Source organism: Perissodus microlepis, chromosome 6 (assembly GCF_051167445.1).
Source record: "Perissodus microlepis isolate ML-2025 ecotype Zambia chromosome 6, ASM5116744v1, whole genome shotgun sequence".
Taxonomy (NCBI): domain Eukaryota; kingdom Metazoa; phylum Chordata; class Actinopteri; order Cichliformes; family Cichlidae; genus Perissodus; species Perissodus microlepis.
This window is the reverse complement of record NC_140466.1, coordinates 29,634,900-29,657,782: the sequence shown is the minus strand read 5'-3', so window position 1 is coordinate 29,657,782 and position 22,883 is coordinate 29,634,900. Positions and strand designations below refer to the sequence as shown.

Genomic DNA, 22,883 nt, shown 5'->3' with positions numbered 1-22,883 from the left:
GACAGGACAAAGACATGCTGTGGAAGAGAGCCAGAGATTAATTATAACAAATAGTTAAATAGTGAGCAAAAAGGATCACTGAAGAAGTAACACTCAGTGCATCATGGGAATCCCCCAGCAGCCTTGAACTATTGCAGCATAAGTAGAGACATTGTCTGTCTCTCGAATCCAAATTGGAAACTGGTTCCACAAAAGAGGGGCCTGAAAGCCGAAGGCTCTGCCTCTCATTCTACTTTTAAATACTCTAGGAACAACAAGTAAGCCTGCAGTCTGAGAACCTAGAGCTCTAATGAGTGGTACAATAGTGATACAATACTATAATCAAGATAAGATGGGGCCTGATATTCCTTGTATGTGAGGAGTATGATTTTAAATTAGATTCTGGATTTGGCAGGGACCCAATGAAGAGAAACCAATATAGGAGAAATATGCTCTGTCTTTCTAGTCCCTGTCAGTACTCTTTCAGGGAGTTTTTAGGTGATGTTGATAATAACTAATTACAGTAGTCCAGCATAGAAGTAATAAATGCATGAACTAGTTTTTCAGCATCACTCTGAGAAGGATGTTTCTCATTTTGGAGATATTGCACAAATGGAAGAAAGCAGTCCTACATATTTGTTTAATATGCGCATTGAAGCACATATCCTGGTCAAAAACGACTCCAAGATTCTCGGAGAGGCCATGTTGCTAGCGAGTCAGCTATGAGCTAAGCTAAGCTTAGCGATTCCCTAAAGACATAAATACTGTGAAAATAATTAGCGGCTGAATCAACAGACTGTACTTTTGATAAAGCACGTGAAGATTACACTATGAAATAAGAAGTTATATATAAGTTTGAAATTAAATTGGCTCAGCAGATAAGCAACACAAAAACACTGCTTTGTGTAGGAACAGTAAGTGATACTCTGCCCCTCTGCTCAGAAATTGGAGAAATACCAAATAGGCTGTAAAAGGACAAGTATGAAATGTAAAATGGAACACAGCAAATGGCCAATAAAATTAAAAAATACATTTAATGAAATATTTGGAGCAGGGATATTGTTCCTGTAAATGATTGGGGGGGGGGGGTTTACATGAGTTGTTTTTCTTCTGCAGCTGATCACACTGGTTGCATCTTTATTCAAGACAAAGTCCCAAAAGATTTATAGGGAACTTGAGAAAGTTTGTCTTTTAAAGAGACAGTTCACCCCTGTATACACATACGTACAGGCCAATGGAAAACTATGTATATTGGACGCTGGGGTGAGCTGTCCCTTTAAAGTGCAGCAGCGGACTTTCCCTGCTTCTTTGCTGGATCTCCGCCCACAATAAACGCTCAAATCTGCCACTGGATGCAAACCGGACCTAAAACAGTCCCGCCCACTGGTGGATAACTTCTGTGTTAAACACAGCTGCAAGCCACTCAGTGGGAGGTCATCCACTGAAGGAGACACGCGGGACGGCCGTGATTTGTGTACTACAGTGGAAATGCTGTAATCCGGAGACAAGCGCTCTCAGAAACTTTCTCACTCTAAAAGCGTCCACGCAGCCACGATGTGGAAACCTGTGTGGGTATCAAAAGGCCTCCTCGGCTCCGCGGGACCTCGCGCTGCTGCTGCCGCGGTCACCTGTCTGCTGGTGACCGGGATGCTGGTAGTGACTGGCGGACACCCAAGCTGCAGAGTCCCGGAGGAGCTTCCAGCCGCGGGTACGAGCGGAAAAGTTTTCTCAGCATATTTCAGCAAACTGACCCGGGAGAGAAGAGCGGTGAGCGGCCCCCCGCGGAGCAGCGATCCAACCGGTCCGGTGGAGCGTCTCTCCCTGGCTGATCTGTTCATAGCGGTGAAAACCACCGGCAGGTATCACCGGCAGAGACTGGAGCTTCTTTTGGACACCTGGATCTCCAGGAACATGCCACAGGTAAGTTTGATGGCCCACCTGTTACTCAGAAACGGGCCAGCTTCTCTTCACATCATGACGCACAGGATTTGGTTTTTAAGCACTTCGGTTTCAGCCCTTCGGTAGTCTGTGTACTTGTGTTTCTAGCACCCTTTAGTTTCAGGTCAACTCACTAAAGGCACAATTGGGGAAGGCGTGTCCTAAAGGTTTCATACACTGAAGGCTGCGATTGCCATTTACATCCCAAAGTCTTTGTGTGAGTCCGGGTCAGGCTGGACTGGGACAAAATAGCATGGCCCTGGAAATTTGGGTCTAGGCGGCCCACACAGCACGTGACAATTAAAAGCCAAGCTTTAGTTATTAGTAGTTGCTCATGGTCAAAGTAGTCATTCATTTTACATGAATCCTTTACATTCGGCCCACCGGGGAAATGCCCCTGTAACCCAGATTATCAGTCCTGCCCTGAACCGCACTCACGGCTCTTTGATGCTCCAGGCAGGGAGCTGTAAAACGGAGATGGGTCCTTTTGTAATGTATGAGATGGAGATCAGAGGGCAAACAGGCTGATCACACTGCTGCTAATGTGTTGACACGATACAGGTACAGGCAGGCCTAATGACATGAGCCAATTCAGATCATTTTTTTTTCTTAATCTCTGCGATAACATTAACATGAAAGAGCTGGGCATGGTATCAGTCTTATCGATTTTATTTATATAGCACCAAATCACAACAACAGCTGCCTCGCCTTACTTTGTAAGGTAAAAAATCTTACAGTAATAGAGAGAAAACAGAACAAACACCAACAGTGAGACGATCCCCTATAAGCAAGTACTTTGGCGACCCTGGGAAGGAAAAACTCCCATTTTTAACAGGAAGAAACCTCCACATTCTGCCTTGATGGTCGGGGCTTAAGGGGAGGAAGACAGCTTACTTTGCAGATTTTTTAAAAGTCTTCTGAGATGAATTATTTCAAATTATCATCAGGATTCAACATGAAACTGTGCTTGCAGCTGAATTTTAACCTCAAGCTGCCCAAACAAGATGGTTTTTGTCTCTTGTGCTATAAATGTTTTCACTCAGACTGTGTGCACAGGGCTAATCATCAACTAATCATTTTCATGTTCTGAAAAAAATAAGTCTTCAGATTTTTTGTAATTGTGTCTATTTAAAAAAAGAAAACGACTACAAAATATTTTTCAACTTTCTTCCAAATGAGTCATTAATGAATTGGCCGATCACTACAGTTTCCTTTTTAAACGTTAGTCCTGTGATGAGGATTTAGAAGTGCTGGAGTTTTAGGGAGAGGCTGGTACAGGAGGAATTTCAGTGCCTCACAGATAAATATTTAAGATCAAACGGGATGAGCAGACAGCTTTTTGGTCTGAGGTGCGGTGGTGAGTGAGTCAAGGATGAATCCCTTGCTATAAAACACATGGGCCAGCGGTTGAGTGCACCCAGCAGCTTCAAAGCTCGTAATCAAAGGCAGACGTGACTGCGGCTCGTGCGGCGGTCATTCTGATTTCCATTTAAACCTCAGTGTTTGAGGGGATGAAGCTCATTCGAGTTCAGTGTTACACCCAGACTGTTGACATGTAAATACAGTTTATGTGGAAGGAAATCGGCGTGTGCGTGTGGGGCATAATCGTGCATTAGCTCTCACAGTCAGGTGTTTGTAACCCTACCTGTTTCCCAGACACACCTCTGTACTGTAAGGTTGCTGAGTAATGGAAACGCACACAGTCAGATCTTCACAAACGCACACGTGCCCTGGGAACTCGAAGGATTTCTCATGGGAAGTTACAAACGTGTCTGATCACGAGGATAAACGCACGCGCACTCCACCACACACACACACAGACTGGCTTTTGCTGCTTTTTTTTTTCCCTGGGTTGCCAGCCCAACTCCTGGCAACCTACCCCCACCTCCCAAAAAGCAAAAAAGGTCCACATTTTCTCCTCCTCCCCCCGTGCTGCTGCCTTCTTAGACTGGCTCAGGCGTGCACTGGTTTGTCATAGAACACACTCTTACGCAGGCGTTCTGATGCAGAAGCTGACTCTGGGGGCTTAAGAGGCTCAGAGTGGAAAAAAAGACTGACAGAATCTCACAGCTGGCTGGAGTGTTGTGTTTTTGTTTTTTTTGAGGTCAGTCACGTTTACTCTCTTGATCACGTAGTACTTAAAGCAAAGATTTATTGATATATTCATGCTGCATGTCAGGAGGGAATAAACTGACTCAAGAACAAGGAAAGAGCCTGGAAACAAAGAGCCTATAAGATGCAAAGACTTGAATTTATTTTGTCAAATGAAAAAAGTGTGCAGTACATGATAGATTTTTGGAGGGGACACAACGCAGTGCTATGATGGGTTTTGCTATTTAGTGTCCTAGGAAGTCCTTTGCATTCAGTTTGTGGCTGGAGGTCGTAGCAGGCTTTGGACATCTGCCCTGCTGCCAGGTCTGGACCGCAGCATCCTCTCGCATCAAGTATTCATCTGTCCGCTGGCAGAGCAAGAAACTTCTTGGCAACTTTTGTGGAGAAGTTCTGTAGACTTCAAGGACAGCCGTAGCACTAACAGCATTTAAATTATCTTTAGCTGCTAAATGATTTCGCTGCAGCTCTTTGTCCTCTTACCATCGAAATGCAGTAGAATCTTTTTGTTCTATGTAAGAGTTTTGGGGACTTCAGATGTTAACTTTCTAACGCCTCACTCGAACATAGACAATAAAGTCATAAACGAACCATAAAGAATTCTCTTTATGAGCAACAATGAAAGAAAAACGGAGAGACAGATTAAATCCACTCAATCTGAGATTCCTGAAACAAACTGTCTGCCAAGTACAGTGATGACCTTATGTATTAGCTACTTGCACTTGCCACACTTGTTTACCCTAAATTTGATATTGAGAAATTGGGTGATTTTCATGGACTTCTATTCAATAGAGTCGCCCCCTGCTGGCCGTGAGAAAGAATGTCCATTTTCAGACCCACAGTCTGTATTTAGCTTTAACATAATAGCACAACAAGCAATTTAACATTTAGGTGTTAGCGTTTAGCTCTATACGCCCTTGTTTTTCTTTCTGGGGGGTTTCAGTTTTTTCCATCAGTTGGCTCTTTAACACTTTAACTGCTTTTATGCTGGACTGAGCTGACAGGATGTAAGATCATCAGATACCGGGTCTAAACGGCCTGCTGCATCATCCTACAATGGGGGAACTAATGATGTGATCCCCTGCTGAATTTGTAAGTTTGCTCACTTACAAATTCAGCAGGGGATCACATCATTACTTCTACCCCTGAACATTAGTGGGGACTAAATATGACAACTCTTTACCCCCCCAGGACCTATAAACGGATTCAGAATTACTCCCAACAGTGAGCACATTATACCTGCGATTGTTTCATTTCAAACACATTGTCCTGGAACAAAAAAAGCCAAAACAACAGACTATTTAGAGACGTGTATGTTTGTTTTGTTTTTTTTACTTCCTGTGGAGGGTTACGAGGTCTGCACAGCTTCCTGAGTGCACAGTGACCCTCAACCCTGTCACTCACCACATTAACGCTCACACAGATGCGCAGCGAGGGGGTCGAAGCCAGCTGCTGCACTGCTGATAGACGGGAGGCTTACCTTTGGCCTGGCGCTCAGTCAGCACAGCGTCGGCGCTGCTTACTGCTGCTTCGTGGAAACGGGACGAGTCTCGCCTGAAATCACAAATATGATCTGTGAAATGCTGATGCAGTCATCACCTGCGTGGTTGCTGTTTTTCTTTCTGTGCTACTCGGGAAAGATTACTGAAATAATATGACCACCGTCATGTTTGTGGGGTTTTTTTTTTTCTTTGTTCCACAGACATATGTGTTCACTGATGGAGAGGATGAGAAGCTGAGGAAAAGAATAGGTGAGAGACACACACACACATATTTGCACACGCACACAAACACACACAGCAGTTTTGCTGAGTAGCTGCAGTCTTATCTACAGTGTGCGAGGCAGGAAATCAGGGACCAGGCTGCTGACTGGGCAGTAATGTTTCCACAAAGTGCAGGAAGTCACTTCAGTTTAATCAACAGGCCTTTCCTCCTCTTACTCATGGAATTGTTCAACTTTCAATCAGTTATTCTTCTCATTGTATTACACAGTGCAGAAATGTGTAATTGGGGTGTTTTTATAAAGGTGTTTTGAAGCAGTCAGGATATAATGAAATCCAATACTTAAACAGCTCCACTGCTTAAGTCGAGGCTGCCTTGATCATTGATTTCTGCTTCTTATTGATCATCAGGAGCTCACCTGATCAACACCAACTGCTCGCAGGCACACAATCGTCAGGCGCTGTCCTGTAAAATGTCTCTGGAGTATGACGCTTTTATCAGCTCTGGGAAGAAGTAAGGCGCAACCCACACCACACTGTGCACCACACACCCACATACACAGAGTTTACTAACCCACAGCATTGTTATGTCGCAGGTGGTTCTGTCACGTTGATGATGATAACTACCTGAACACAGGCTCCCTGCTGAAACTCTTATCTCAGTACAGCCACACACAGGACGTTTACATTGGGCGGCCCAGCCTCGAGCGACCGATAGAGGCCACGGAGAGGCCCGGCACTGACGAAATGGTAATTTGGCACGATTTTGTTTTTTTTGTCTAGAACAGTTTTACCTTAAAATTTAAATATTGAATGTTTTAGGTTTGTAACTATGCAGCCTTGCACCTTTTTGTACCTTCTTCTCTCACATTTTTTCTTTCGTTCTACTCCTGGCTCTCTTTGACGTCACAGACGGACGGGAGTACGGTGGCCCCGAGAGGTCAAACAGACTGTAACATAAGAAAACACCGGGCAAATAGAAAAATGCTGCAAAAGCGCACTAAACACAGCAGGAGTTGAATGAAACACAAAAGAAGTAGAAAAAACGATCTCGCAGTAACGTGATGGAACAGCTGCGGAAGTGACAGAAACCAAAACATGGGAAGGGTCACACTGAGACACGCTTAAGGTGGAGGATTCATCAGTGTTTTCAGGGAGAAAAAGATACTGTGTGTGGGGGTGGGGGTTATTTTTTTTTTAATTGCATGATTCATATAATAGTGTCAATATGTTTGTAATTAGCCGGATACTGTTAGCTTGTCACTTCCCCAGCTGTTCTCATGTTATCGTCTCCCCAAAAACACTTCAGTTGTGTTTTGTGGGGGTTTGTTAGCTTTTATCTTGCCTATTTGCTGGTGTTGTAAGTGTTTGACTGATCAGGGCCACCGTACAGCAGCCCCTTCCCCTTCCAGTTTGAGAGGGGCAACCAATAAGAATAAAGCTGGTTTAAAGTTAGTTGGAAGGCAGCAACAACAGCTTGTTTCAGACACTGGGACACGCAAAGCTACTCTAGAATAAAAACATGAAGCTGAAACAATTGATTATCACACAATGGTCCTGAGATTGTTTATCGACATGCAGAAATTTGCAAAACAGATTTGTGGACGCTGCACAACAAAACAAAGTGGAAAATGAATGAATTAATAAGAGAGGAAGTGGACAGTCCATTTATATTCATGCTGTGTGTGTGTGTGTAGAAGCAAGTGCGTTTCTGGTTTGCCACCGGAGGAGCGGGGTTCTGTCTGAGCCGTGGCCTCTCCCTGAAGATGAAACCTTGGGCAAGGTAAGCCCTCACTTAAGATGAATTACATTTTTTTTTTTTTTTTATTATTTATTTTCTTGGCACCGTTTCAGCTGCAGGTCTCATTTACTGATTCTTTCCTTCTCTGTTCTAGCGATGGCACTTTCATGACCACAGCTGAGCACATCCGCCTCCCCGATGACTGCACGGTTGGTTACATCGTGGAGGCGCTGCTCGGCGTGAGCCTCATCCGCTCAGGGCTGTTTCACTCCCACCTGGAGAATCTGGGACTGGTGTCAGACATACACAACCAGGTACACACGTCCACACAAAGACTCATTGTGACGCCAAAGAAACGAAAAGGGCAGATGAGGAGACATCTTGCACAAAGACCAATCACAGTTTTAAAGAGCGTGATTAAGATCTGCATCAGAATTTGAGGATCTCTCCCTTTTGCTCAGTTTCACAAACTTTGCCTTGGTGGCTTTTGCTCACAGACAAAAAACTAACAAGCCTCATATGTCGTCCTCCCATCAGGTCACACTCAGCTATGGCACAGTGGACAACAGCAGGAACACTGTTAACGTGAAAGGCCCGTTTACTATAGAAGAAGATCCCACCAGGTAAATTTTCTGTGTCAACGTGTGACCGTATGTTGTCAAAAACATTCGCTTGTCTGCCTTCTCACACACACGTACATGAGGGATTATTATGTCAGCACATCATATTAACAGCTTCAACTCTTCTGGGAAAACTTTCCACAAAGCATAAGAGTGCGTTTATGGGAATCTTTGATCATTCTTCCAGAATCTCATTTGTGAGGTCAGATGCTGATGTTGGATGAGGCCTGGCTCGCATCCATTTTATCCCAGAAGTGTTTTATCAGGTTAAGGTCAGAACTCTGTGCAGGCCAGTCAAGTTCTTCCACACCAACCTCACTCATCCACATCTTTATGGACCTTGCTTTGTGTAGTGTGCAGTCATGTTGGAACAGGAAGGGGTCATCCCCAAACGGTTCCCACAAAGTTGGGAGCACGAAATTATCCAAAAATCTCTTGGTATATTGAAGCATTAAGAGTTCCTTTCACTGGAAAGGCTTGGCCAAGCCCAACTCCTGAAAAACAACCCCACACCATAATCCCCCTCTACCATACTTTACACTTGGCCCTGGAGGTGATTGGTGACTCAACGGTGTTGGCAGTTTAGTTTGTTTCCTTATGTAATGTTGAGCACAGGACACAACGGTGTAATTGTTTGATCTCTAAAATAGTGACTACAAAATGGTCAGTAAAAAGACAAAAGGTCACCTTCACTGTGATTATTTACAGTTCAAGGACCATAGCACATCCAAGCAAAGCAAAACAAAAGGCTGGAGAACACGCTTCCTCACATTAAGGGGATTCCTTCCCTTCTTTTCCCCCCCTCTCTTGGCTCTTTGGCCAGTAATTATATTGTTGTGTATTGAATTGAGGTAATTCTCTTTATTTATCTACTGTGTTAGCAGGCGCTGATGGCAGTGTGCCTAGATGGTGGGAGGTAATGAGATAAGCTCGCTGTGAGCCACTGGCGGCTAATGGAGGGGAATAGAAAATCAGTAAAGCCTGCAGTAGTTTATTTTATTCTTTATTTTATTCTTTTATTTTTTTTAAATCTCTTCATCGTAGTCCCACAGCTGCTTTGGCAGTCTGCTTTCAAATATAGTTTTCATACATGTGTAGTAAGCTTTATGTAAGCACTTGTGGTGCATGTTTTACTACTACAAGTTTCCTGGCTTTGTCGTGTGTGTGTGTGTGTGTGTGTGTGGTCTCCACGGCCTTATTTTGAAATCCCCAGTTGGCAGCTTCCAGGCATTGTCACACTCATTTCCCTCCTCTCTCTCAGATTTAGGTCTGTCCATTGTCTGCTGTACCCAGACACTCCTTGGTGCCCCGGCCCCTGGCGACTTTAACACCCATCTAGAGACAAAAGAGGGAGGAAGGGATGGACTGATGGGGGAGAAAACGTAAATATCTGCCGAGTCCCGCCGCTCCCGACTCCGGAGAATGTCTCGAGGCAGTTGGGAGATTTGTGTTTGCCTCTACAACTCAACTAGAAGACAAGCTTTTTAGGACACTTGAACTCTGACCCAGTGTGTAAAAGTCATGTGTCTTTTACGTGGAAAACTGATGGAGATTGACATTTATTTTTTTTAATATGTAGCTTTTTTCTTCTTTTTTTTTTTTTTTTTTAACTTACATGATCAAATGTAGACTGTTATTTCCAGGCGCTGAGAGGAAAGTGTTGCTGTCTTTGGACAGATTCCATCTTTTTACTTTTTTTTTTTTTTTTTTTTTTTTTTGCTAAGCTGTGCTAACTGACGGCTTATTGTGCCTTCTTACTCGCAATGCTGACCCCGACAGTATGAATTTTATTTATCTGACTCTGCAATAATGCAAAAGGCCTTCAAAATGTCAAAGTCAAAGATGCTTTTCTCCTGCAAGCAGGGCTGTTTAAAGTCTGTATGTTGGTCTGACTACATGGATTTATAACACATTTTATGATCATAACATCGCATTCATCCTCTGAGAACAGGGAATGCCAACGCCAGCTTACTCATAGCAAACTCTCAGATATTTTAGTTTCAAGTTTATCAGGCCTGGAGCGATGATTCAGGCACGCACCTCAAGGCCTGAACTTTTGCCGACATAACCCAGGGAAGCTGCAGTCAGATCGGCTGATCCTTAGCATGCCGGTTCACGAACACGAGAGTCTGCGTGATGTGTGATTGCGCTTGTGGAAGAATGTCGAGCAGGTATTAGTCTATTGAAGTCACGATGAGTCATGTGTGCTGCCTTCTGCACGCTCTGAGGCGGATTTTCTCCTGCTGCGTGCTACACGAGAAAGGGCAAATTTGGACAATGTGTCGATCTGATTTCACCAGTGTTATCTGGAGTTTGTGTGCAAGATATGACACAGTCTGAATGTAGAGAGATGCTCAGTACCAGTAGCGCCGCTCCATTAGAACTTTTATAGAATTGGCCCCACTTGGATCTAAACTGCTGCATAGTGCAGCCTGTCCTGCTTTCCTTTGAGCATCCTCTCTTCTTTCTCTGCTGTAAAAAATCTCTTGAATGTATATGACTGTATTTCCCCATCATGAAGGAAAAAAAACATGTCCATAGTGTTAAAGCAATGTGGGGTTTTTTTTGTTTTTTTTTTGGTTTTTTTTTGTTTTGTTTTTTTTGTTTGTTTGTTTGTTTTTGTTTTTTTCCATCAGTGTTCAATATAAACCCCATTCTTGGGTGTATATATTTTAGAACTTCACGTTTTACTCTTATTTTTGCAATTTGTCATTTGATTAAAAGACTAAAAGGAGCAGTCTGACATTTTGGGGAAATGACTTTCTTCTCTTGTTTGTTCCTGGCTACTCTGTCGTATGATGTAATGTCAGTATTCTCATTTAATTCTCCAAGAAAACAATCAGATTCCCCAAAATGTCAAACTGTCCTTTACAAAAACTTCTTTGTAAAGGTTGTTATTGATGCAAATGGAAGGAACATGACTGCACTGCTTCTAAAATGTTTTTGTTTTTGAGCATTGACTCATGTTGAGTCGTCCTGATGTCTTTCTGTGTGTTGAAGGAAGTTTGTGCAATTAATAAAAGTCCACCCCCGCCCCTCCCCACGTGAATGTATATATGATAACTGTTGCTCCTGAAGCAGAAAGGCTCTCTCCAGTATCTGGACTGTATGGTTATAATAAAAGTGTTTTATCAATCAGCTGTTTGTTCTCTTTACTCAATTGCTTATTGTCGAATTCTCCAATCACAAACAAGTTGGAGTGATAAAAATTGCACATGCAAATACTCTCACACTTCTTACATGAAAAGATATCTGCCGTTTGTTTGAAGAAGTCTGAGCTACGAAGAAAAATGCACTTTGACCTTTCACCTTTTTACTTGTTCATGAATCTGTGGGTTTCTGTCTGGCGGGACCTCTCCTCCGCACTCATAACCCTCTGACATTTCCCTCACACATTCACACTAACAGTCCTCTTATCTGACCAAGCCATGCAGAAGGGCCTGAAAGAGATAAAGGCAGAACCAAAAGATTGGCAGGCCGTGTGTGTGTGACCTCTCTCCCGCTGTGAACCCACCGGTGTCAGGCTGTGTTGACCGTGACAAAAACTTAGCCAGTGAATAAAAATCACTTTGGGCTTTCACACTCATCTGAGTGGACAGCGACACCTGCTGGCTGTATGTGTAACTGCGCTGCTTTTCAAGGTCAGACGCCTTTTTATCCGCCTAACACTGTAGGTTTTAGCTCCACCATCAAGCCTGTGAGATCCAAAATCATTTGTCTTTCTCAAGATTAAATTTTAAACAACGCAATTACAAATTAAATTGCGCTGCTTATTAAGTAATCATTCCCTTTATTTAATCCAGAATCCAGATATTATTGCAAAATAAAAAGTAAGCCGAAAGTTTTGTCCTCATGAATTTTGTCTAAGCATTAAACCTGCGGCGTGTTTGGTATGTAAGTCTAAACTGTACATGGCATATTTTATTATGGATGGTAGATTCTCAGTGCCACTTCTCTTAAAACAATGAACTTGTAAATTTAGCAATGATATTGTTAGAGTCTCTGCTTCTTGCTCAAAGTAATCTGCATCATCTGGAGTCTCATGAATGCATGAATCGTGCTTGAGGCTACTTCTGCGCACAAGTCTGAAAACTCTCTATCAACCACTAGGTGGAGACGTGGCCATGACAGTCCTCTTATTGAGGTGTAAACTTGCTGTTTATTAATATAGGAGGCTAAATGTATCTTATACTATTCTCCTAGGTTTCATTAATCATCAGTAAAAACTGCTGCTCTTAATCTGTAAGAATCTAGAGGTCATAGAGCGACAAAACAAATCATTCCCCATGCAAATGTAGCTCTATAGAGATTAAAGCTTCGCATCAGCTGCACTCATTATTGTAATATCTACACTGTCAAGATTAATGGAAGTAGCTCTCTCTTTTCATTAACATCGGTCCAGTCGCTTTTATTTTCCTCTTGATGTGATTTGTACTGGTATTCATTTTGATGATGCAGGAGAAGATGCTGGTAAATAGCATCACATCAATAATGAAATGATGGAGTCTGCAAAATTAAATGGCTGTAAAACCAATATTTCAGTGTCACTGAAGAGATTCCAGCACTTTTGAAACATTTGCAATATCAGCTTACAGTAAAGACGCTCATCCGCCACTTTATTAGATAAACTTGTTCAGCTGGTCGTCAGTGCGAACGTCTAATCAGTCAAGGAAATGACAGCAAATCAATCCATAAAGGCACTAAGATTGTTCAAACTTGGGATGGGGAAGAAAGGTGATTTAAGTGACTTTGAATGTAGCAGATGGACTGCTTTGAGAATTTCAGAAACTGATGATCGATTTGAGTTTTCCCAAACAACCATCTGTAGGGTTTATTAAGAATGGTCCTAATGATAGAAAATATTCAGTGAGTGGTATTTCTCTGGGTGGAAACGCCTGGTTAATGCCAGAGGGCAGAGGAGAATGGCTAAAGCTTTGAGCTGATAATAGCAACAGTAACGCAAATAACCAGGTATGCAGAAGAGCATCTCTGCATCGGCAGAAGACCACACCACTCCTGTCAGATAAGAACAGGAAGTTGAGACATTTAGTGTGAAAGAAACATGAAAGCAACCCACATCACAAAGCTCACATGATCTCAAAATGTTTTCTCGCACATAAGGACAAGTTCACTGCACTCAAATGGCCTCCGCAGTCAGCAGTCTCAGTCCAGTAGAGCAGCTTTACGATGTGGTGGAACAGGAGATTTCCATCCTGGATGTGCAGCAGAGAAATTTGCAGCAACTGTGTAATGTTGTCATGTCAATGTTTCCAGCACCTTGTTAAATCTGTGTTAAACCTGGTAAAACCTTCAGGGAACAGGGTGATAAGAAAAAAAAAAAACAGACGCAACGGTCTTCATCAGTACGTTAAAGTTGCTTTAATTTCTTTTTTTAAAACATTTATTCCAGGCTGAATGATATCATTACCACAGTTTTGACATGTATATCATTAATATCTTAGTTAAACCATCAGAAAATAAAAACAGCCATAGAAAACATTGTTTGTCTGTCACATCTGAACAGTCGTGCATTTGAAGTCCTGTAATTACCACACGGAGAAGCACCCACTGGTTACTGACTCTTACTGGGCTCTTCCCACCCGTCACGACATACTGTACCAGAGCAGTCAAATCACAGACAGCACTGGCACAGAACTTCAAACGCAGCACTGCGTCAGGTGCGCGGACGACACTGTAATAGTCTTATTAAAACAGTTGCAAGACAGAGAGTCATTCACCATTAATAAGAGAGGAAAAACGCTGCTCTTGCCTTTATTCTCCTACAAAACAGCTAGCTATTATTTTATCTTTAAAGTCTGGTTTTTACAAGACAGCGAAACACTTAAAAAAAGAAAAAAGAAGAAGAAGAAGACATGTCGTGATATGAAGAGTGCTGTAAGAGTTTAAAAACATTATGAAAGGCCATTAATCAGTGACTAGTCCCACAGATCGTAACACTGTTTGCATCCATGGTGCAATAAAACATTGTAAAAGTACTAGACCATAGGTAGCATTGTTACCATAACATGGACGTTTCCTTCCTAGTAAAATCACACATGTAAGATTGTCTCGCTAATACGAGAAGTGGTCATCGATTAATAAGACAGTATTAAAATGCTGTACAGGATCGGGTGGTGCAACAGCGTACGGGAGTTCAGGGTGGCCGACTACAGAATTGGGGGTTTCTCTTTAATTCGCTTACTACCTACTACATCACCCATAATGCACGGGGGTTATCAGCATGGTGGAGAGGGGCGTGCTGCTACTATCGCTCTAGATATGAATGTAAACAGGATAAAAGTAGGGAAAGATGGGCTTTAAAGAATACTGCAGTATGTATGGAAGGTGTGTGTCAGTAAAGCACAAAGTGTGTATGTGTGTCCGTTAACGTGTGTGCAACGTCAGTGTAGGAATGACTCAGGCTAGATAGGCCAGCCTTTGCTTGCTTTGCCAGTCACTTAATCACTACTCACACAGAGTAACAGTGACATAGAGCAACGGCCAATCACGTCGCAGTGATGTCACACACACGCGGGTTCACGACTACTGTGTTTGGATTTTTTTATACACTGTACACAGAGTGGGAGGAAAAAAAGCCACTGGCAGTGACCCAGGCAGTGAGTTTTACTTCTCCATCTCACAAAGTCACCTTGAAGAGAATTTGTGCTTGTGGGTAGAAAAAGAAAGAAAGAAAATAAAAGATTCAATATCTGCGCTAAAAGGTTAAATCTGAGGTCACCAAAATAAAAGCACAGGAAGAAACAGAATACTACAGTTGGTCACAGTATCACAGCATCAATGTCAGCTTATGATAAAAACAAACTTTGATGTAACATCTTTTTCAATCAGGAATGGAGTTTTTCTGGCTTCGGGACACAATTTACATTTAGTAATCACGGAAAGCCGCTCTGCTTTTCTTTAACAAATCCCTGAATTTAAAAAAAAAGAAAAGGAAAAAAAGCATTAAAAGTAACAAAAACATTTCTGTCCCTCCTCAGTCCGGATTCTCGACCGCTTTACATAGCACCTGGCAAATGTGTAGTTGCAACTATCGGTCCACTCCTTCCCTTTTCCAAATGTCTCTCCTCTTCCCTTATCGTTGACAGACGGAGGGAAAAGATTCCGTGTGAGGTTTCTTTTTTCCCCGTCCTTTCTCGAGATATCTGGAGGCAGTAGGAAATGAGGGCAGAATCAGGCATCCCTCATTGAATTATTCAGTTTTTTGGCACAGGTTTGAGCCTCCGTATGTCCGTTGTCTCAGACTCCGTTTTCCCAAAGTTCAAAAGCAGTCATTTCACAACAGGGTTACTGGCTCGTAACTGAAACGTATGCGCACGTTAACAAGTATGGAAAAGACACGCGGGCACACTTTTTTTTCTTTCTTTTTTTTGAGCTTACAATTCAAGTCTTAGACGACAATGTTAAGCTAAAGAGAGAATGGGGATCTGGTGGTACAGTTCATCTAAGCATGGCTTTCTGATTCACTGGCTTATTATTTACACAAATGAGTGTTTGGTTAGACTATCTTCCTACGTGTGTGTGTGTGTGTGTGTTTGTATGAGAGATACAGCAAACATTTCCATGATAAACACACAGCACACCACGTTACCAGTAAAGGATTCAACAGTCTACTTTTCATGAACTCAGAATAAAGCACATGGTCACTATTTACAGCTCTGTACAGTGTGTGTGTGTGTGTGTGTGCTTGCCTGTGTGTGAGTGTGTCAGGGGCGGTTGAGCAGTGACAGCAGTGTGGATGCCTTCACTGGACGGCAGTGGACAGATGCAAGTTGGGAGGAAGAAACTGTGGCTTTTGTGGTCCGTGCATTGTGGTTATGAGGGCTGAGCCACCACAGCAGTGGTGGATCAAGCAGCTTGGGCGTGTTTGTGTGTGTGTGTCCATAAAGAAGAGAAGCAGAAGCATTGATCTTCTACGATGTGCTCTTCTGCCTTTTCAGTTATGTTGGTTTTATGTAGGAAAGAAGTAGAAGTTGAGCTTTAAAAGTGCAGTCATGTGCTGTGGTATCCAGTTGATGAGTTCTGCTGATGAACCGGTCAGTGTTGGTTAAATTCAGTGGACCTGGAAAAAGAACTGGAAAAAAAAAGCACCCAGCTCTGGTGCTGTGGGCCGTGTTGGATCTTGCTGTTGGCTGTGAGAACTGGATTCAGGCAGTGTTGTGGCTGAAGTGCTTTCTTAGTGGACTGAGGACTGTGGTCTGGCAGCGGGGTGAGGCCGGCTAGCGGGATCCAGTTGGTCGTTAGGAACGGAGCGTCGGTTCTGGTCTGGTCGGTTGGTCGCCAGGTATTTCGCTCTCATACTGGAGGTGTACTGAAGAGACGGGGGATACACAAAAAGAAGAGAAGAAGAAGCAGAAAGGGACGAGAGTGGGAAATGACGAGAAAGGAGAAAAGGATGAAAAGAAGACAAGGAAACCACGGACAAACAAAGATTAATGCTTGTAGATAGATCGATATGAAAGGCAAACACAAACACACACGTACAGCTGAAATACTGTGACCAGTCATTTGGACAGCCGGGGTTTGATTACAACAGTTATTCATTGTGTAACAGCTGATTAGGTCAGGATGATGTTATTGTAAATTAGCAGATGTGGTTCATTCGTAGTTAGTTGCTCTACTTCTGATGTAGTAGGTTAGCCTGGTATGAGTTAGTGGTCTCTCGGGAGCACCGAGGTAGTTACAGTCGGAGGTCTGCGGTTTCCACATCGCTGCAGAAGACAGAAGAGCAGCTGTGCACAGGACGGCGGCCCAGCCATCGGCCCTGTCTTAAGAGTGGCGAGCGGCGGGCCGTTTTGCTGGCTGCTACGTTTCAACAGTGGAGGTGGGGGAATAAGTGCTCCTGTGGCTGTGCAATGGTGAAGGGTGAGGGGGAAACACAGGACACATACACCTCGACCAGAAGATGCACACATAGACACGGTGTGGGAACAGGGGAGGGAAGGAGGAGCGGGAACTTTTAAGAGGCTTGGGCTCAAGTTTTGCTAGAATTGCAATATAAGCTATATGAGCTCTGACCCGCAAGGGTTCGGGGTCAGGTTGCACCGAGCGAGGAATGCAACCCGAGCCCTGAAGTAATAACACCAGATTTGTTCAATAAATGCTGTCACTCCACAGTATTGTAATGTAGAAGTGTACAGGTGATACTGCATGGAACGAAATCCACAACTACAGGCCCAGCAGCACTTTTTTAAAAGCCATAACAGTCAGCATTTCATTTCTTACAAAAAAAAAGGTTCGAGGTTGAAAAAAAAAAAGTCTTTGAGGAGAAAAAAAAAATCTATGTGGTCTGCACATCACCCAGCGCCAACCAGACGTTTTACATCAGAAATAGAAGACAACTTTAGCCAAACATGACCCGGCAGTTGCGCTTATCAAAACAGTCTGCCCCCTTCTTTTGATGCAAGTGCAGATCTTACTATAACGACAGGCTTCTTTTTCAAGCTTCCAGTTTTCCCAGGCTGCCAAAATGACCTACATGAAGGCGATCTGTGATCACGGTCTAGCGTGAGCACGGAGGACACTTGCAGTGTTTTAGGGATTTGGGGTGGGTGGGTGGCGCTACCTTCCAATATCCACACATAGCGCGCTATGAAACATCTGAAATAGTGAATAATTTACACCGTTCTTTGCTCGTTACGCTTAAATGAATAATATGCCAACTGTGTGGGATTTGAAATGTGTCCCAGCAGCACTGTGGCTATTGGAAGATAGCTGTGGGAGAATGTGTTCTAGAAAGTGTGCACTTACAGAGGGTGGAGGGGACTCCCTGCCAATCAGGGGGGTGTTCTCACACCGAGGGTTCTGAAAGTTTGCGTTCTGGCTCCTGCATTATAGAATAAGAGGTTACTGCATGTCGTCACCCTGCCGCTGAGCTCATGATGTGCAGATCTGCTCATCGCTGAAACACAATGACTCTGACATATGGCCTCTGAAAAATTACCTCAATAATTATTGCCAACGTAGGACGTAAGCTTGGTACTACAGGGGCTTAAAACACCTCGGCCACAGTCTAACATAATTAACATACTTTCAGAACAAAGGCAAAATACTGAACCTCACAATGGGACTCAGTGAAATAGGACTGTTATCATCATGGATAGCCACTGGAGATTAGCCTCAGGCCCACATTTAAAAGAACTCTGCAGCAATCGTTTTTTCAGGCCAACATTTCAACTATTAAAGGATTCAACAGAATATTTTTTAACTTAATAACAGGCTGTAAATGTCCTGTGCAAGCAAAATTTATTAGGGAGCTAAATGCTGAGGAGACTGTTTATTCTATTACTGCAAACGGACACTGTGGGTACAGAAACCCACAACCCCGGCATGGATAAGCTGCACTTGTACATTTTTTCTATTTAGCTCGATATAATCAAAGCCAGCCAGCGCTCATGCGACACTCAGTTTTTAGGGTTTTTTAGTGTACTGTGTTTAACAACGATGGATTTGCATGCTTTGTTCATCTAACTGTAAACGTATGATTCGCATTACTGCGAAACTTATTTTTATTTAAACTTATTTTCCAGGATTGATGACAATCTGGAGCTTGTTATATTCAACAGATTCAACTACCATATGAGACTGTGTACCTATGCAATGACAGCTTAGCTATGGCAAAAAGGAAAGTAATGACTGGATGAGACTTCCCATCTAACTTTCAGGAAAAGCTCAAACCAAACCCTGTGGTATGCTTTGGAATATAGTCTCATACAGGGTTGGTGAATGTGGTCCTTCGATGGTCCAAAAACCTCAAATTAGCACATGTCTTACTTTCTGGTTTCTTTGTGGCTTGAAAACCATCACTCTTCCCTTTGTAGCAAACACTGCATTTTATTTATTAATTGTGCAGAGATATATGCTTACTTATCTTCTCTACTTCCTATTATGAACAAGCAATTCAGTCCTGTGCCAACAGCAAGCATGGTGCAATTATTAACTTAAACTATGCGAGTGCAAAGCTGAATTTTTTTTTATACAGCAAGCAGCTGTTTTTCTTTTAGCATCTCAAAGATGATAAGTACTAACTCACTGAGTAACAAATATCGCTGACAGTGTGTTGCAGTCGACATGCAAGCCATACATATTTTAAAAAACTATTTAACAGCTTTTCTAACTTATCATTACCACAAGCAGTAAGCACTGCTGCACTTCTAGCCTAGATCACATGGTGTGGGGGGGGGGCAAGCATCAGCTACCTATTGGCAGGCAGTGTATGATCCTGCTAGCCTCTAGCTAGCGGTGGGTGCTAACTCACATGTATTCAGTGACGGGGGCATTGCTGACAGTGTGGGCTGTAGCGGGCAGGCTAGCTTCGCTACCGTAGCTGGAGCCACAGCTGTAGAGACTGGGCATGTGAACGCGGTACAGGTTATCGTGCACCCCGCCACGTGAGGCGCCCGACTCGTCCTCTCCGTCTTCCTCATCCATCCTTCAATTGGTCGGGGTAAGGGCCAGGCACGAAAGGGCATGATGAATAAGAGGGGGGGAGGGAGGGAAAGGTACAGGGAGAGGGAGATCCGAGAGAGACAACAGAGTGTAAACAAGTGGTTGAAGAGGAGGTTAGGAGAAGGGGGAAGGTGTACTTGTACTATCAGGAGTTCCCCGATATTAAAATCTGGGTAAGGCTACGCCCTCCGGCCCCAAAGCAGCTGAACAAGAAGAAAAGGAACATTGGGCAGCATTCATCTACTAAACAGACCCACCACAAGTGCAGTGAGGTCCAGAGTGGACACTTTTATTTCCCTTTATTGCTATGTGTTGTTAAGTAATCATCAACTGTAATAAAGTAGCAAACCCTTCTGTATTCCATGTCTTCGGTAGAAACATGCATGTCATTTTCTTCATGCAGTCATCCACTGTTTTGGCTGAGAGAGTTTGCTCCTTCTATTAACAGGTCGCATTGTTCAAACAGTGTCCGATTTCAAGAATGTCCTTTTATATAATTCATGCATCTCTGTGTGCTCCATGAAATTAAAGCAAAAACATCAGGAAAAAAAAGATAATATGGCTGGTTTGGGCAAACCATTTTCAGACAAAAAAAAAAATGGTCAAAAATGTAAAACAGCCAGCAACGTAACAAAATGAGGCATCAGATAAGATACGTGCTGATTTGGAAGTTGGATGCAGCTGCAGAAAAGCACTGGATTCTGTTAAGTGAGGTCAGTCACAGTAATGCATGTGTACGTGTAGGTTCTACGGTTCTTTTTTTCCAGTGATTTTTTTTTTGCAACTCTATATCAGCTGTCCATATGCTAAGAATATATCATCAGACTGAAAGAGTTTTAATTAAGGTAAAGAGGCAGGAAGCTGTATGATGAATAAATTAGCCTAAGCCCTGTGTTAACAGAGACAATAAGCGACAGGTGTTGTTGCCCCAACTGGCCACCAGATGGAGACGTGTTACTCATTAAACCAAAATGGAGTTTGCCACACAGTCAGTCTTTACAGGCAAGAGACCCAGTGAGTAGTTGTTCTGAGAGATTATGTTTCATACCTGTTGGGTCATACACTGCGATTCATGGCGATTTATGCCCGCAAACAGCAAGTGTACAAGGAAGCAAAAGAAAAAAACTAATGGCACAGCTGTATTCAATATTCAAATCCTTCACCGGAGTCTACCTGTCTCTTTCTCTGACTTTATCGCAGAATTATTTGCTCGTTGGAATATCTGTATGAATGGTAGCAGTGGTTAATCTGACCGTGGGGGTCATATGCATCACCATTCGTTGAAGCCCAAAGCATTTCCAAATCAGGACACAGGGGAGAGGAGGAAGGGAAAGAACATAAGGAGGAAGTGGGGCACGGAAACAAACAAACAAAAAAAAACTGTGGTGATATAAAGTCTAACACGACACTGGTGCTCCAAGTCCAAAGAGGAGAAAAGAAAAATGAGAAGTATGTACAAACATACAAACAATGTTCAGCCACACCGGCAAACGATAAAATAAACTGTATAGATGCAAAGATGGCAAGAAGATAGTACAGAGTACAGAGTGATACGACAGTCTGGGAGGCAGGTACACTTAAAAAAGAATGACATGCATGGGCACCGAGTCGATTCTTTATGGGTCTTCCCACTGTTATCGAGTCCACCAGCTGAGATCAGTTAGACAGTTACAGTAAGATGTTAACGAGCTAGTGATGTGTCAGTCATTAGTTAACTGAAGAGATGGATTTAAGGACGTAAAGGCTTGTGTATGTGTGTGTGTGTGAATGAGAGAATGTGAGGGTGGGTGTGTGTTACCTCTTGCCAGGCCAGGTGTGCGGCACACTGCACACAATAGAGGAGAACATCAGAGCAGTGACAAAGGAGAAGAGAACCAGGTAGATGAGACCCTCCACGCCATCATAACACAAGCCAGTCAGTGCTTGGACGTAGTCCTACGAGGAGAGGTGAGTAGAGGAGAGCTTTGGCCCTAAAGTAGTCCTTTAATGAATCAATTCCTTATTTACAGTCACACAAAGGGAAAAAAAAATAAAGCTACTGTGCATGTTTCCACCACACGAGGAGAGGAGAGAAGTCGCAGGAGATTTCTACTTCACCATAACCTCTGAAAGCCTGCGCCATGATCTGGTGTGCATCTCAACAGAAATGTAACTGCACAGCCTAAAACGGTGTCAGCCGTGCCGTAGAGTCACCGCACACGTCTACTTTAAGCTTCAATTACGGACGTTATCTTTACCACAACACACCCTGTAACTCACCATGTGCAGGCTGCGACAGTCGACGAGAGCAGTCAGCTGGTGCAGGCCCACCTCGGTGGAATTCAGCACAGACTGGATTTGCTCGAGATTCCCCTGCACACGCAGAGCAAAGGTTACATGTATGCTCAAATATACTGTAAATATCTGCTCTTATGTACATCTAGACACACAGACACACCTTGGTGCTGGCAAAGTCACGTGCTGCTGATCTCAGTAACTCTGCCACATCATCCTGCATCTCCACCAATGCTTTGTGGCTCCCCGACAGCCTCTGCAAAAAAAAACAAAAAAACAAAGCAAAACAGCCTCGTGAAAGGAAGAAATTGCAGAAAAATGTGTTCCAACGATGCAACAGCAATGACAAAGACCTCACCTGCTGAAAGGGGTTAATCTGTCCAGAGCTGCAGGTCAGGTAATACTGCAGGATATCTGCGAACATGCCAGTAAATACAGATCACTATGACGATGGGAACGTTTGGACTGCACAGTTTCATTTAAAAACCTCACGTGTAAAAAAATATCCAGTATGAATCTATTGAGCCATGATTGCAATTCTACTCAGGCATAATTCAGTGTGTGTGTTAAAGAGGCAACATCTGTGCGCTACAGCAAACAGACAAAGCGGAAACAACTGACAGACAAACAGAAGTCATTAGATGAGTGAAAGGAGGCGAGCGAGGGAGAGAAATGGAGACAAAGAAATGGAGCAACTGAGAAATAAAGAGGGATATAACAGGATGGAAAGAGAGAACAAATGCAATTAAATGAAAAACGAAATGTAGTCAGGTTGGGTTTTTTTTCTGAATCTGAGACAAGCAAGGGCAGAGCGAACAGGGAGTACAGGGTTGCTGATGCATTGCAGTGAGCACAGAGAGAGAGTGAGAGCTTTTAGATACCAGAGTGCCAATCAAACACAATCCTGCTGGATACACACACACACACACACACACAAACAAACACACACACTTGTTTCTTTAAATAGCAGCAACATGTCAGGGTGAGATTCAGCTGTCACTGAGGAAAATGGACTCTGTTTGAGACGCTTCTGCT

The 22,883-nt window shown here is 43.2% G+C and overlaps 2 protein-coding genes across 2 annotated transcripts in view; one reads left to right on the top strand and one right to left on the bottom strand.

Moving 5' to 3' along the window:
- Positions 1 to 1,368: 1,368 nt before the first annotated feature.
- On the top strand, positions 1,369 to 11,246 carry LOC146385903 (beta-1,3-N-acetylglucosaminyltransferase lunatic fringe-like). Its single transcript, XM_084931895.1, has 8 exons — positions 1,369 to 1,899; positions 5,729 to 5,777; positions 6,159 to 6,261; positions 6,344 to 6,497; positions 7,445 to 7,530; positions 7,643 to 7,802; positions 8,026 to 8,111; positions 9,370 to 11,246. Exons 1-8 carry the CDS (start codon positions 1,534 to 1,536, stop codon positions 9,434 to 9,436), a joined length of 1,071 nt encoding a protein of 356 aa, XP_084788021.1. The 5' UTR covers positions 1,369 to 1,533; the 3' UTR covers positions 9,437 to 11,246.
- A 2,218-nt stretch (positions 11,247 to 13,464) lies between these two features.
- ttyh3b (tweety family member 3b) overlaps positions 13,465 to 22,883 on the bottom strand; it is a 29,179-nt gene continuing 19,760 nt past the window's right edge. The window contains exons 9-15 of the mRNA XM_084931892.1: positions 22,207 to 22,262; positions 22,012 to 22,104; positions 21,834 to 21,926; positions 21,373 to 21,509; positions 19,384 to 19,557; positions 17,877 to 17,952; positions 13,465 to 16,437 (exon numbers count right to left, since the gene is read on the bottom strand). Of these exons, the coding sequence (XP_084788018.1) occupies positions 16,303 to 16,437; positions 17,877 to 17,952; positions 19,384 to 19,557; positions 21,373 to 21,509; positions 21,834 to 21,926; positions 22,012 to 22,104; positions 22,207 to 22,262 (764 nt within the window). The 3' untranslated portion in view covers positions 13,465 to 16,302. The remainder of the gene's footprint in view (positions 16,438 to 17,876; positions 17,953 to 19,383; positions 19,558 to 21,372; positions 21,510 to 21,833; positions 21,927 to 22,011; positions 22,105 to 22,206; positions 22,263 to 22,883) is intronic.